The sequence below is a fragment of the Nannobrachium achirus genome (assembly GCF_963921795.1).
Source record: "Nannobrachium achirus genome assembly, chromosome: 24".
Lineage (NCBI taxonomy): Eukaryota > Metazoa > Chordata > Actinopteri > Myctophiformes > Myctophidae > Nannobrachium > Nannobrachium achirus.
Genome location: NC_137831.1, coordinates 20327736 through 20341968, shown reverse-complemented (window position 1 = coordinate 20341968; position 14233 = coordinate 20327736). Strand labels below are relative to the sequence as shown.

General features: G+C 43.3%; 1 protein-coding gene across 1 annotated transcript in view; it reads right to left on the bottom strand.

The window, feature by feature from the left end:
• Window positions 1-14233, bottom strand: part of unc80 (unc-80 homolog (C. elegans)) — a gene marked incomplete at its 3' end in the record, with an annotated part of 166179 nt that overhangs the window by 78028 nt on the left and 73918 nt on the right. Inside the window, exons 23-28 of the mRNA XM_080720767.1 lie at window positions 9435-9607; window positions 9026-9238; window positions 7580-7715; window positions 6828-6961; window positions 4247-4424; window positions 1197-1409 (exon numbers count right to left, since the gene is read on the bottom strand). Of these exons, the coding sequence (XP_080576893.1) occupies window positions 1197-1409; window positions 4247-4424; window positions 6828-6961; window positions 7580-7715; window positions 9026-9238; window positions 9435-9607 (1047 nt within the window). The remainder of the gene's footprint in view (window positions 1-1196; window positions 1410-4246; window positions 4425-6827; window positions 6962-7579; window positions 7716-9025; window positions 9239-9434; window positions 9608-14233) is intronic.

Sequence of the window (14233 nt, the reverse complement as noted above, 5' to 3'; positions counted from 1 at the left end):
ATGGGCACTAAATGAGTTAAAAAGTCCTGGATTAAATTCCTTACCAAAACATTTCTTCACCGTGTTTGTAAAGGTGTCTAGTAACACATCTCACAAAGACTGAAATTCAGTTTCCCTAGGAGAATCCTTGGCAGCTGCTGAAAGTTGAGGTCCCATTAAATTAACTATACAGGATAAAACACCAAAATAAATATGCTTTAAGTATCATGTGAGGGGTCAAACTAGGGGTTTATCCATTGCAAGCATTATTTACAAATGCTTGCAATGGATCAAGAAATCATGAAAAAACCCTAGTTCGACCCCTCACATGCTACTCAAAGCATATTTATTTTGGTGTGTTTTATCCTGTATAGTTAATTTAATGGGACCCCAACTTTCAGCTGTCAAGGATTCTCCTAGGGAAACTGAATTTCAGTCTTTGTGAAATGTGTTACTAGCTAGACACCTTTACAAACACATTGGTGAAGAAATGTTTTGGTAAGGAATTTATTCCAGGATCTGACACTATTTCTGAAGATATCCCCTGACTACTGGGGTTGAGCTTATAATAAACAAGGAATCCTAAATGGATTCCTTTCTAAAAGTATTTTTCTACCAGAAGCGTGCACCCGATACACTCGTATTGTGAAAACCAGTGTTGTTTTTGACAGCAAATTTTGATTTAGTTTTAGTCAGTCTTTTGAATAAAATCTAATTTAGTTTTAGTCATAATTTAGTCTCCTGAAAAGTTTTAGTTTTAGTCTAATTTTAGTTGACTAAATATTGTGAGATTTTAGTTGACTAAATCTACAGTTGATTTAGTCAACTAAAATGTATTTTGGCAAGCCTTGATGGCATCGTAATGACTGATTTTACACTTGGTTGCATGCTGAAAATAGCCGATCTACAAGCTCACAGAGCTTGTAGATCTGCTATTTTCAGCAAGCAACACCTGAGAGCAACCAAACATAAAATGACTTTCTCCTCCACTAGTCCCTCCCTAACGTTTTAGTCTAGTTTTTATTTTGTTGACGAAATTGTCAATATATTTAGTCTTAGTTTTAGTCATCACAGCTTAGTTTTTATTTCGTTTTTATTTAGTTTTCGTCAATGAAAAAAACTCAGTCGACACACATTTTTCGTCATAGTTTTAGTCGACGAAATCAACACTGGTGAAAACTACCCGTTGATGAGTGCTCCAGCTCTCTCAGGCCTACCTATGTCGGTGACCGTGTCTCTGCTGTGGGTCTGCGACAGGAGCCCCTCTTCGTTCTCCGACTCGGAGTCCTGCCGGGACATCTTGGTGCTCTTCAGGCTGCCGGCGCGGCGGATGGACGACAGAGACCCGCCCTTTTTCACCCGGAAGCTGCGCGCACCTTTGATCTGGAGCAGCCGGGAACCCCCGATACGGATCTTACGGATTGGCGGCACTGGAGAGAAGAGGAGGAGGAGGAGGAGGAGGAGGAGTAAAGAGGTTAATCCATGGGTCTATGACAGGGGGTAAGCGGCTCCTATGGGTCCTGAGAGTTACTGATTAAAGGTTCTACACCATGCATTTAACAGTTCTACTGCCAGATTTATTATTTATTTATTGGGGCTGGTGCCAGCAAAAAGCAGCTTACCTTTGCGATGTTATAGAAAAAGATCTATTCATTATTTCCAAACGTTTTATTCTTTATTTTTATCTATTATATGTGTACAGAGGGCAGCCTTATGCAAAGAATTGGTGTGAATTGGGCCGCTCCGCTTGCCTTCGTTCAGAGCATAGAAATGCATAATCTAGATCAGGTCGACAGAGAACAGCCAGGAAGTGAATTGGACATCATTGATGTTTACGTGTGGTGGAGATTTGAAAGCAGCATTACGAGAGATGTTTTTACTGTACACACCCGCGCGACCCCTCATCAGCTTACAGTCATCAGACAAGGTAAAAGAACGAGCGTTCGTATTGGCAACGAGCTGGGTTCAAAATTGGGGCGAGCGGGAACGTCCGAAGCGGTAAAAGAGTTAAAAATAATTTATATAACATTGTCTGTGTCCCAAAAAAGTTTTTCAAAAGGTTTGAGGCTAAATTACCACTCCTGAATACCCCATTTCTGCTTGGTTTTCAGAGCATTTTCAGCTGAAGTACCACCTTGTCCTGGGTGGGTTGCCTGGCTCCAGCCCATAGACCCGCCCACTCTCTGAGCGGACTGGTTCTCTTGGTCTGGTGTTGCGTAATGAACCTCGAGTTTCTCTGGTCTGAGGCAAACCAGGCCAATGAGAGTCGGAGCCTCGGAGGAGGGGGTGGGTCTAACGAGACAGCAAATCAGCAGAAACAGAAAATCAACAGAAACAGTGGAGGGAGGGGGAGATCAGTCAGAGCTCTTAATTGCTCCCTTTGAACTTCAAAGGGGTTGTGAACTGCAGTAATTGATTGAGCCATTCAAGTGTCAATAGCTCGTTAGTGATCTCTCTAATCAATGAAACATCAAAAACAACGACCTGTTTGATGCCTGTCATAGAGGGGAGGGGGAAGGGGGAATGTTTTTGTGTACACACAAGTCAAACACAACCCCTCCCAAAAGATCTCTTGTGATTGGGAATTCCTCCCTCCCGCAACCCTCTCCCAGCTCCTCCTGCCTCCTTCTCAGGCCTGCCCACCCCTCCCCCCACTCAGCACAGCAGTAGGTCCCGAATCCGATTGTGATGTCACAATCGGTCCTAAAATCAGACAGCCCGTTCTGAGACCTGCTTACATAGATCTGCCCATAAACTGAGAAAGACACAATGGTCAGAAATAGGACTTTGTGAGGATAGAACGTGCTGGTGGGACAAAAAAAACATAAAAATTGGAAAAATGTAAATTCATGGTGTAGTCCCTTTAACACATGGGCGGCCAAGGTTTATAACATTTATAGCTGTTGCTGGTGCCACCATTGACTTACGTTATGTTTTGATGAGCCCCGCAAGCTTCGTGCGTGTGCACGTGCGTGTCCAGAGAAGATTGAGGAGGTACTCCATTTGTTTACAAACGCTCGCGAAACTCGCGGTAAAAAAATCGCGGTAAATTCGCGGTAAAGTGTCGCCGTGAAAACAATCAGCTCTCTGCCTCCATGGGGCTGTTTTTACCTCATTCTCAGATAAAGCCGTTCTTATGTTTCAAAGTAGAATCTAAAGCCATGTAAAATCCTTCCGTGTGGGGAGAGACAGGGGGCTTCCTGCCCTGGCTGGGTGACGTAATGGATTCAGGGCATGCAAAGGGAAGCTGCGGTCTCGAAAAGTTAACTATTTGTTGACTCGTCCCTCGACGATATAACTTCCTGTGGCAGGGTGACATCTAGTGGCCATAACTCGTCCCTGAACGCGTTTGGCTCCCCAAGTGTTAATGGTTGTCTAATTGTGCTGACTCTGAGCAGAGAGAGAAACGTAGCAGAGCCTGAACGCCAAGATAAAATATATCTACACTTATATTCACATTCTATTACTAGTAAGACGCCTCAGGGCGACAAGCGACCTCGCCCTTTATGGCGAGGTCGCTTGTCACCCTGTCTTGGCCATCTGGCCCAAACATACTTACTCAGTTATTCGTTATGTGAAAGTCCTATGATGTCTATGACATCTGGCATCATACCCTTTTATGCCCATACATGGAGATCCCTGTCTGTAGTACCAGTCACACAGATATGGGCTGTCTTGGCCATCTGCCTTGGCCATATATGGATTCTGTTAGTGTGTTATGTGGCCGATGTGGCCTCCATATATGGGCATTCCCATATGAAGTCCGGTTAGATATGGGCTTAATATTGATGAAATCATCAGGGAACTCCATATATGGGCATAAAAGGGATTCTGTTAAGCCCTTTGCACACAGGGCAGTTGCGTTTTTTTTCGTTTGCTGCATGAATAAAACGCATTGGATTTGGTGTGCAATGCTGTGCGGAATCGGCGCTGCGGATCCCAAAAGGAGTCATAAAAGGAGTGATGAGTTTTTTACCGCATGCGACAAGACGCACGAATCGAACTGGGTTCGATCGAGAATAAAATGCACGGCCGCAGCCACTCGTCGCACGGCTAATTCGGATCCGGTGTGCATGAGGTCGTAGAGAATCATTGTTTTCTTTAAAAAAAAAATGTACGTTTTATCCATGCGGATAAACGCACCTGTGTGCAAAGGGCTTTAGTGTGACATCACAGTGAAGCCAGAGCATGATGTCAGAGCGGCAAACTCATAGATGGTAAAAATGAACGAAATAAATCTAAATTTGCTGTCAAAATCAATGCCAACCCTGAGGCTCCGGGGCTTTCTTCTCCTCCACAGCGGACTCAGACTTGAGCGTGTGGCTGCTGCTGTTGAGCGAGTCGTGTCCGTCCTCGTCGTCCAGGATGCCGGCAAAGCTGATCTTCCTTTCGTAGCGGTGGCGTCCCAGCTCTGGGTCCAGACGCAGACGACAGCTGTCCAGGTCCTATCGGCAGCCAGGGGTGTCACAAGGGGGGTACAAGTGGGACTGAGTTACTCGGGCCCAAGATGGTGGGGCCTTCATTATTTTATGATTTTAAGCTGAAAAATAGCAGATATACAAGCTCACAGCGTGGCACCGAGTGCTGCGCTGCGCAAGCTTGTAGATAGACATTTGTAACTCAAACTTTGCTTCTGGGGGGGGGGTCCCTGGAACTAAATATTTTGAGATGGGGGTCCGTGGCCAAATACATATCATTTTGGGGGTCCTTCACATGAAAAGGTTTGAGCACCACTGACATAGAAACATGGGTTTTTCAAAAAACCTTAGAAGGATTTGAAATCTTCTAAGACTTTTCACGATATTTCAAAATAGCAGATCTACAAGCTCTAGATTTTTCAACAGTTAAAGCATATTCATGGGGGGCCCGCAGTGAATCCTTGTACCCAGGGCCCAGAATTTGTGCAACACCCATGTCGACAGAATGCGTAGTGTTATGTCCAAATGGAGGTTATTGACATCTACTTATGTATTATTAACCCATTTAAGAACTGATGCCAGTTCAAAACATTTTTTCTAAAATCATAACGGTTTTCTATATCAGTGGTTCTCAACATTTTTCATGTCAATCACCCCCAAATATCTTTGTTCCAGGAACCCCCAGAAGCAAAGATATGAGTGAAAAATTGCCTTTACAAAATACAATGTATCAAAATGTGACACGCTGTGAGCTTGCACTGTATATCTGCTATTTTTGAATAGCCAAGCAATAGCTAAAATTTAAAATGACACAAAGTAACACAATTCTGCTTACGAAACAGAAGCCAAGAATTTATATCACCTCACGGTTAGATTCTCACAACACTCATCTCCGCCACCGTTGCCCCTATCCATGCCAAACTTTGCACACACACTCCTTGGCTGCCCAAACCACACCTCCACCCCTCGTTTCTCACATGGCCCTCTTCTAGCGCCACCATGAGGCCGATTCTTGCAAAACACATTTTTGGACAATGCTCCGACAGATTTTGCCCTAAAATCACGCAAAGCGGTACACAGTATCTCTACTACTGATTGGCTACCATATTGCCTTCTAAAGTTTGTGTATGCGACCTGATGGTTGCTTATCTCCCGATTAGGGAGTCTTACTGGTGGAATAAGGTCAGAAAAAAAAACATATCAAACAGCTTGACTACAGACAATCAGAGAATCAATAAACATGAATCAGAATATAGAACTGCTCCAGTATTTTATTGTACCAGTAAGACTCCCTAATCGGGAGATAAGCGAAGCCTATAAGTGGCATTGGTTCCACCCACAAGTTTGTACGACAAACGGTTGATGAGTAAAGCCAAATAAAGTTTCGGCCAATCAGAGGAGGGGGCGGGGCAAAGTTAAACCAATTAAGGTTAAGGACTCTTAATCAAGTCAATTGACACCACCCACAAGTTTGTACGACAAACGGTTGATGAGTAAAGCCGAGGGAGGGGGTGGGGAAAAGTTAAAACAATGAAGGTGAAGGACTGTTGGAGCAGCAGGCATAGGCAATTTTAAAGGGTGTCCTTGGGTGCACTTGCACCCCCTGACCACCAGGCGGCCATTATTATTATTATTTTTTTTTTTTTACTTTTTTTTTTTTTACGCAAAAAGAGAGGAGGGGCAAGTATTTCTGTTGTTAACTTGGCAGACTCAGCAGGCACTATGGGTGGTCTGTGAGATTAACACCATATAGGCATTTTACAGATTGAGAAAGAACACGAAATTAAACTGCAGCAAATAATTGATCAGTATGCAAGTGCCAAAAACCGGAGGCTGCAGTTCATTGTGTAATAAGGATGATTGCTTGATTGCTTGATGATTAACTTGATGTTTGGCTTTATATGTCTTGTGCTGCCTCTGCCTGCAAAATATAAGTAAATAAATGTGCTCATGGTGTCTAGAAAAAGAAGCACCTGTTTTGCACTTTTTTTTTGGGTTACATTTGGGTAAAAAATAAACCGCATAAACCCGTTAAAACAACAGGACAAAAGCGCTAAAAAACGCTTTTTTTCCCCGCACGAGCGCATGAGGTAATAGAAGTACTCAGTCTGTCTTGCACCCCCTGATAGAAGAGGCTAGAATCGCCTATGGCAGCAGGAGTGCACTATTTGGCGGTGGTGGTGGCAGGGGGTCCCTGGGGGTCCCTGGGGGTCCGTGGAGGTCGGGGGGTCCTGAAGGTTGTGGTTTGGTAGGCAAGGAGTGTGTGTGGAAAATTTCACATGGATAGGGGCAACGATGGCGGAGATATGAGTAGGGCAAAAGTGTGACGTGACGTGATGTGATGTGACAGACAGACTGACGGACGGACAGACAGACGGTGGAGGTTTTGATAGTAACTACGACCTGACGGTCGCAATAACCTCTACTAACCACTAGGGGCTCTGTGCGTGGCCGTGGTAAGCAGGGAAAGGTCTCTCTCAGGAAGGTAGTGATCTCCAGCAGAAGTTGGCATGCGGCCATCTTGAGAGCAAATGGGCAGCCACATTTTGTAGGGTTGACAGTATCTGTTGTGGGAGATGGCAACAGGAGGACAAACATGTCAACGATCTAACGCAGAGGTCTTCAACAGGGGGTTCGGGACCACAAGGGGGTCCTCAGAGTTACTACAGGGGGGCCGCCAAATCTTTGTGTGATAGTATAATTATTTTAGATTAACAACTTGAACCCTCGCATCCCTATTCTGAGGAGAACTTTGGCCTAAAATAGCAGATCTACAAGCTCTCAGCGCCTCGTGCTGCGAGGCGTTGAGAGCTTGTAGATCGTCTATTTTCGGCAAATAGGTTGGGTGTGGAGGTAAAAAAAGAGCAGACCAAGTCCCGAGTGATAGGTCAAGTTTACAAAGTATCGACGATTTAAGTGATTAAATATCTGAGAAAACACATTAACACGACTCCAACATCGACTGATGACAGTGCTGTCAAACAAGTCTATGAATCTACCTATGAAATCGATAAAAATCTACAGTTTCATACAACACGTAGAGGGGGTCCCTGCTTCATCGTCTGTCTCTCAGCTAAGGGGTCCGTGGCCTGAAAACGCTGAAGACCCCTGATCTAACGAAAACAGAAGTAAAAAGCAGCGATGAAACTGTTGTCGCGTAAGTGCTTTTACAGATGACTTACTGTCATCTAGATAGTCTTCCTCCTCGTCTTCTTTCCTCAGTCTTCGTTTGGTCTCCTCCTCGTAAATGTAACCCAGGATGTTGGCAGGACTCTCGCTGTCCAAGTGGCACAGCTCACTGAGCCGAGTGCCGATGGCCTGAAAAGACACACACACACACACACACACACACACACACACACACACACACACACACACACACACACACACACACACACACACACACACACACACACACACACACACACACACACACACACACACACACACACACACACACACACACACACACGAAATATCGAAAATAGCAGGTATGAAGGTATGAAGAAGCCCAAAATATATGCACTTCATAGCCACTACCATTATCATTAACAATCACCACTAAACACCTTAACCTTAGCCTTTACTCTAAAGCTAACCAGACCATAATCCTAACTCTAATCTTGAGGGCGCTCGTGGAAGGTTCGTAGTTCGATCCAAAATAGCAGGTATGAAGGTATGAAGAAGCCCAAAATATATGCACTTCATAGCCACTACCATTATCATTAACAATCACCACTAAACACCTTAACCTTAGCCTTTACTCTAAAGCTAACCAGACCATAATCCTAACTCTAATCTTGAGGGCGCTCGTGGAAGGTTCGTAGTTCGATCCCAGGCTCCTCCTGTCCTAATGTCATAGCGTCCTTGAACAAGACACTTAAACCCTAACGGCTCCCGGTGGTGCTTTGAATGGTTTCTTCTGCCGTTGTTGTGAATGTAAAACGCTTTGGATAAAAAAAGGTGCTGTATACATGCACCATGCATGTATTTACCATTTTATCTTAAAGGACAACTAAAGTTTTTTACAACAAGGGTTCATATTTTAGATTGTAATTAAAGAATCTAAAAGATGAGTGTTAAAACGATTTCATTTACTTCTTTCTATTGTTTTAGAGATTCTTATTTCAGTATTTGGCGGCATGTGTACGAGTGGCTAAATATGTAATTTTAGAAAGAATAAGCCCATTCCCAAAATACTACGCAACCTTTCATGGTTGGATGTGACTTATGGGGGCTAGAAGTGTTACTGTAAATAGCAATGAAGAAACTGCTGGCTTATTGTGTCTAAAAATACATATTTAGCCACTTGTACGCATGCCCCCTTGCGTACGCATGCCCCACATTTTAGCACAGTAAACGCGATAAAACAATAGAACAAAGCAAATGAAAACATTTCAACACTCACTTTTTCTTTTCTCTAATTACAATCTAAAATATGAACCCTTGTTGTAAAAAAACAAAGTTGTCCTTTAAACCACACCCCCCCTCTGCAACACACACATGCACACAAACACACACACACAAACTAATCCCTGGAACCCACTCTAGGACCCCATGGGCGTCCCCGAACCCCACTTTGAAAAAGAAAAACGCAGCCCTACAGTATCAGATGACATCAAACTCACGTCTCCCCACTGGCAGAATTGCTTGGCGGCGTTCCACTGTAGTTTCTGGTTGCGTTTGTTGCCCACCACGGGGGAGCGGCCCCTGGACAGACCTCTCTTGGTGATGTTCACGTGGTGGCCCTTCATCCACTCCGGCCAGTTGCCACGGTTGCAGCGGTGGACGAAACGAGCGCACTCCAGGAAGAGGGAGGCCCTCGCCACCACCGGAGCTTCCTGCAACCAGGGGCGTCACAAGGGGGGGACTCAGTTACTATGGCCCAAGGTTGGAGGTGCCTTGATTATGTTATAGTTTAGCTATTGAAAAATAGCGGATATACAAGCTCACAGCAGGTCGAGTGCCGCGCTGCGAGCTTGTAGACCTGCTATTTTTTAAATGTCGTGAAAATGGAAGGAACGAAGGATGACGTACCAGGTCGAGGGCGGCGGCCAGTATGGAGGCGTCTGGGATGGTTCCCGGCTCGCAGCAGTTCAACAGGAACTGGAAGCGCTTCATGCCCTGCCGGATGGCCGCCAGGTTGACCACGTTCTTGTTCTTCATGGCCTCCTGGCTGGCCGCCAGGCGCTCCTGGAAGCCGTGATGCCCTGGAGGAGGAGGAGGACGAGGAGGAGGAGGAGGAGCGCAGAGAGGGAGGAAGAGAGGGGGACGGAGGAAGGGAGAAGTGTGTGGGAAAGAGAGACATGGAACGGGGAAGGTAACGGAAGAGAGAGGAGGAGTAGAGGACAGAAAACACACAGAGGTGTGGTGCAGAGGAGAGAAGGCGGCAACAGAATAAGTGAGGCAGGATTGCTGGGAAATAAACAATATTTCTGGACACGACATGGATGCAGTCCTTAAAAGGGGTGTAAGTGATATGTATGTAAGAAGATTGTATCATTTTTAATGATTCAAAGCTCTATATTCCAATAGCAATCATTGATATTAGGCTGGAGTGTTCGTTCAGTAACTCATCAGCTCTTTAGTAAACAGGAAATACATGTTCAGGTCACAATACAAATGTATTCAATCAGAGGGGATGGTTTTTTACTTCCTTTTTTATCACTTCCAATGCCCCTTGTTTGATCTGTATATCCGTGATTGAATAAAATTGGTATTCCGAACTGAAAATGTATGTTACTGAATAAACAGACTATAGCAATGATTGCTATCATAATATAACAGCTATTTAAGACGGATTTTAACAAAGAAATACCACTTACACCACCTTAAAAAAACAAACAAGAAAATGCATTTCCTCGGGCCCAAAGGGGACTAAACATTACGTCAAACACTGTCATCCAGAACACTTAACAGAAAGCCACTCAACAAAAGGATGCTGAGGGAAAGATGGACACACAGCCATAGAGACCAAAGCTGCGATTATGTGGACAGTTAGTCTCCCCCAGGAATCCGCAGAGAAAAAGTTCTGATTGCGCGGAGAACAATCCTGATTCTGCGGAATTCTGCAAAGAACAATTCTTGATTCCGCGGACATTAAAAAACAACCTAAAATTACCCGTTTTCAAGAAAAAAAATTATGTCATAATAATCAAGTAAAACCCTTCATGAAATAGCTACAATTAATTGTGATTAGTGGTTAGATCGAATATTCGAATAATCATTTTTGAGAATAAAAATCTAATATACATTTTTAAATTGTTATTGTTTTTAATAATTAGTTTCTGTTGCAAAGACTATATTGCCAAATGCCAATCCAAACCATGCCCATAGTAACTACATTTTAGAGGATACCTAGTATGGGTGGCATAGAGGAACTATAGGTCAGGAATGTGGGACCATCCAGCGTCCCAGTCAAACTACTCCCCCAGGGCCCTGTGAAGCAAAGTCCTGTTAGGTGTCCACTGGCCAGACCATCTACAAATTGTTTTATAATAGTAAAATAACTACTCCCGCCCCTCCGCCGGCTCTCGCGACTGTTATTCTGCGGACGGCAGAAAAATCCGCAAAATGGCCGCGAATTCCGCGGGTGGCCCGAGAAATTCGCGATAATTTCCGCGATCGCGGAATCGCGGGTTCCTGGGGGGACTAGACAGTCTGTTGTTTTTCACCGGAGCATTGGACACCACCACACGTCACCACAGAAGAGACTGCACCGTCAGTACCATGCTGCCACACGGAGGCACAAAGAACAGCAGAAAGATGGTTCATTATAGATTTAGCATTCCCCACAACCAAATCTCCCCCTCCCCCTATAAATAATGATGGCATTATTTTGGGGGGTAAAGAGCGCAGGGACGGTCAGAATGGGTAGGGGATGGGGGGGAGGGTGGGGAAGTGGTTCTTATCTCCTGTTTGCTGAGTCAGGATCCAGATTAGGGGTGGGCGATATGGTGATAATTATCGTTGAGACGATACAATGTCTCCACGATATACCTTTTCAGAGGTATCGTATATATATCGTGATACAATTGATGGAGCCTTGTAAAAAAAATCCTGTTTAATCGTTAATACAGAGATTCATTGCAGAATTTAATTTAAACCTGCATTTTGGTCTAAATCGGTAGTTCTCAAATTTTAAAATGTCAAGGTCTCCACTTAACTCTGACAGTATACAAATGAAACCAAATGGACCCTTTTTGTATACTGTCAGAGTTACATACTTGTAAAGTTCAATTTAGACCTCCCAAAAGGAACCCAGAGAGTCTTGTTTTTGTCAAGTAACTTGAAAAAAAAAATAGAAAATAAAAAACATGAAAAAGAATCGTGATAAAATCGTGTATCGTGAAACAGCTTGGAAAAATCGTGATATTGTATTTTTCCATATCGCCCACCCCTAATCCAGATATACTGTACATGCTAGATGTTGTACTCTAGCTCAGTGGTTCTCAAACCTTTTTGGTTGCAGTACCCCCCAATACTGATTTCTGAAGCCAAGTACCCCCTTACCCTGCCTACAGCATGTTGCTTATAAAATGTACATCGAAAGCCCAGTTCCAATGCCAATATGTTCAAAATAAAACAGCATAATGGCAATTAATAAACAATGCTTTCTATTCAATAACAGTTGTACTAGTCAAGGTGTTGATGTAATTTGGTTTTACAATTTGCAGATAAGCAGGTTCACACAAAGACATTGTCTTATGACTCATTAGCCATAACAGTGAAATACATGTTCCCATTTTCTCCTGAACCCCCTGCAGTACCCCTGCGTACCCCTAGGGGTACACGTACGGCCGTACGCCCTTTTGTTTCCCAAACAGTGGGCCGGGACCCACCCATATGTGCGTCACGGACCAATTTCTATGGGCCACGACTCGAGTAAAATTCCCATTTTCTTTTCTATAAATTTTAGACATTTTTAAAACAAACAAACACGTCTAAGAAATTCCATAAATACAAATTGTAATAGTTAACTAGTAGTGAAAATAGCCGATCTACAAGCTTGCGACGCGTTGTGAGCTTGTAGATCTGCTAGTTTCTCCTTTGGATCTCGAGTTAAAAAGTTTGGGAACCACTGATCTAGCTGATTACATGCAGGCCCGGAGCTGAGAAGCACTGACGCAGGGGGCAAAAACAGAACGATAGTGGTATACATTGAATTTACAATGCTGAAATGTGGTTTCTAAGGACAAATCCAGGAAAACATTAACTACTGAAGTCTGCTTTTGGAGAGCCAAAACATCATCTCAGGCCCACTTCATACACTGTGAAACAGGATGTATCATTTGATTGATGGTTTTATTGACAAAAATGCATATGTGACTCGGCAAACAGCTAGTCATGGTATTTTTCATTTTCATATATGACTCGCTAAGACCATACGTTTGTGTAGGTAAACACAAAAAAAAAGCTTGAGAGCATATTTCATTATGGTCCTTTGAGAGCAAATGGGTGTGTAAACTGACACGAGTCCTGTGTGTTGGGGGGGGGGCTTTACCGGAGACATACAGAAAACATATAAATAATAAATACATTCCCATACTATCAACGTAATTGAAGAGTCAAATAGCGACGACAAGGGCGCTCTAAAAGGAACCCGTTGCAACTCAACTAATTGAAGTTAAAGGACAACTTTAGTTTTTTACAACAAGGGTTCATATTTTAGATTTTAGATTAAAGAATATAAAATATGAGTGTTGAATTGATTTCATTTACTTCTTTCTATTGTTTTAGAGATTCTTATTTCAGTGGCTGGGGGCATGCGTACAAGTGGCTAAATATGTCATTTTACACAGAATAAGCCCATTCCCAAAATACAACACAACCTTTCATGGTTGAATGTGACGTATGGGGGCTAGAAGTGTTACTGTAAATAACAATAAATAAACTGCTGGCTTATTGTGTCTAAAAAGACATATTTAGCCACTTGTACACATGCCACCATGCGTACGCATGCCCCACATTTTAGCACAGTAAACGCGATAAAACAATAGAACGAAGCAAATGAAAACATTTTAACACTCACTTTTTCTTTTCTCTAATTACAATCTAAAATATGAACCCTTGTTGTAAAAAAAACAAAGTTGTCCTATAACAATGGCGCTAATCGACTTGAATAAACAACGTTAGAAGTTGAACTGATCCGTCTTGCTTTGTCTGCATTATGGGTCCTACTCCACACGCTTTCCAACATGTTTTGAACACAAACATGAACTGTATTCATTTTGTATAGGTAGAAGCCTCTCCGCGTTTCTCTCCACATCTCACCACACTAGATTACTTTCAGAGATAGCGGCAATGAAAAAAAAATGTCACATCCTGGTTTCAGAGTGCAGCAGCGGGGGAGGGGGTGTGAAGACAGACATCAGCGCAGCTGCCATGGAAGCCGGCGTGGGAAATGACGGCATGAGACGAAGAAACGGCGATGGCACGCGCCAGACAGACCCACACGACACCAGTGGTGTAAGGTAACTTAGTACATTTACACAAGTACTGTACTTAAGTACAACTTTGAGGTGTTTGTACTTTACTGTACTTACTACTCCAATTAACTCCTCTACATCTCAGAGGAAATCTTGTACTTTTACTCCACTACAATTATTTGACAACTTTAGTTACTTGTTTCTTTGTTGATTTTGATTATTTACCAGCTCTGTATGCATTTTCGGCCATTTGAAAATAGCCGATCCACAAGCTCACAATGCACATTGTGAGCTTGTTGATCTGCCATTTTCTAAATATTTTTATACATTTGAAAACTTGAAATGGGAAATTCTGCATAATGAGTGCTTTTATACCAAACTTTTACGTAAGTAAAAACAAATTGAGTA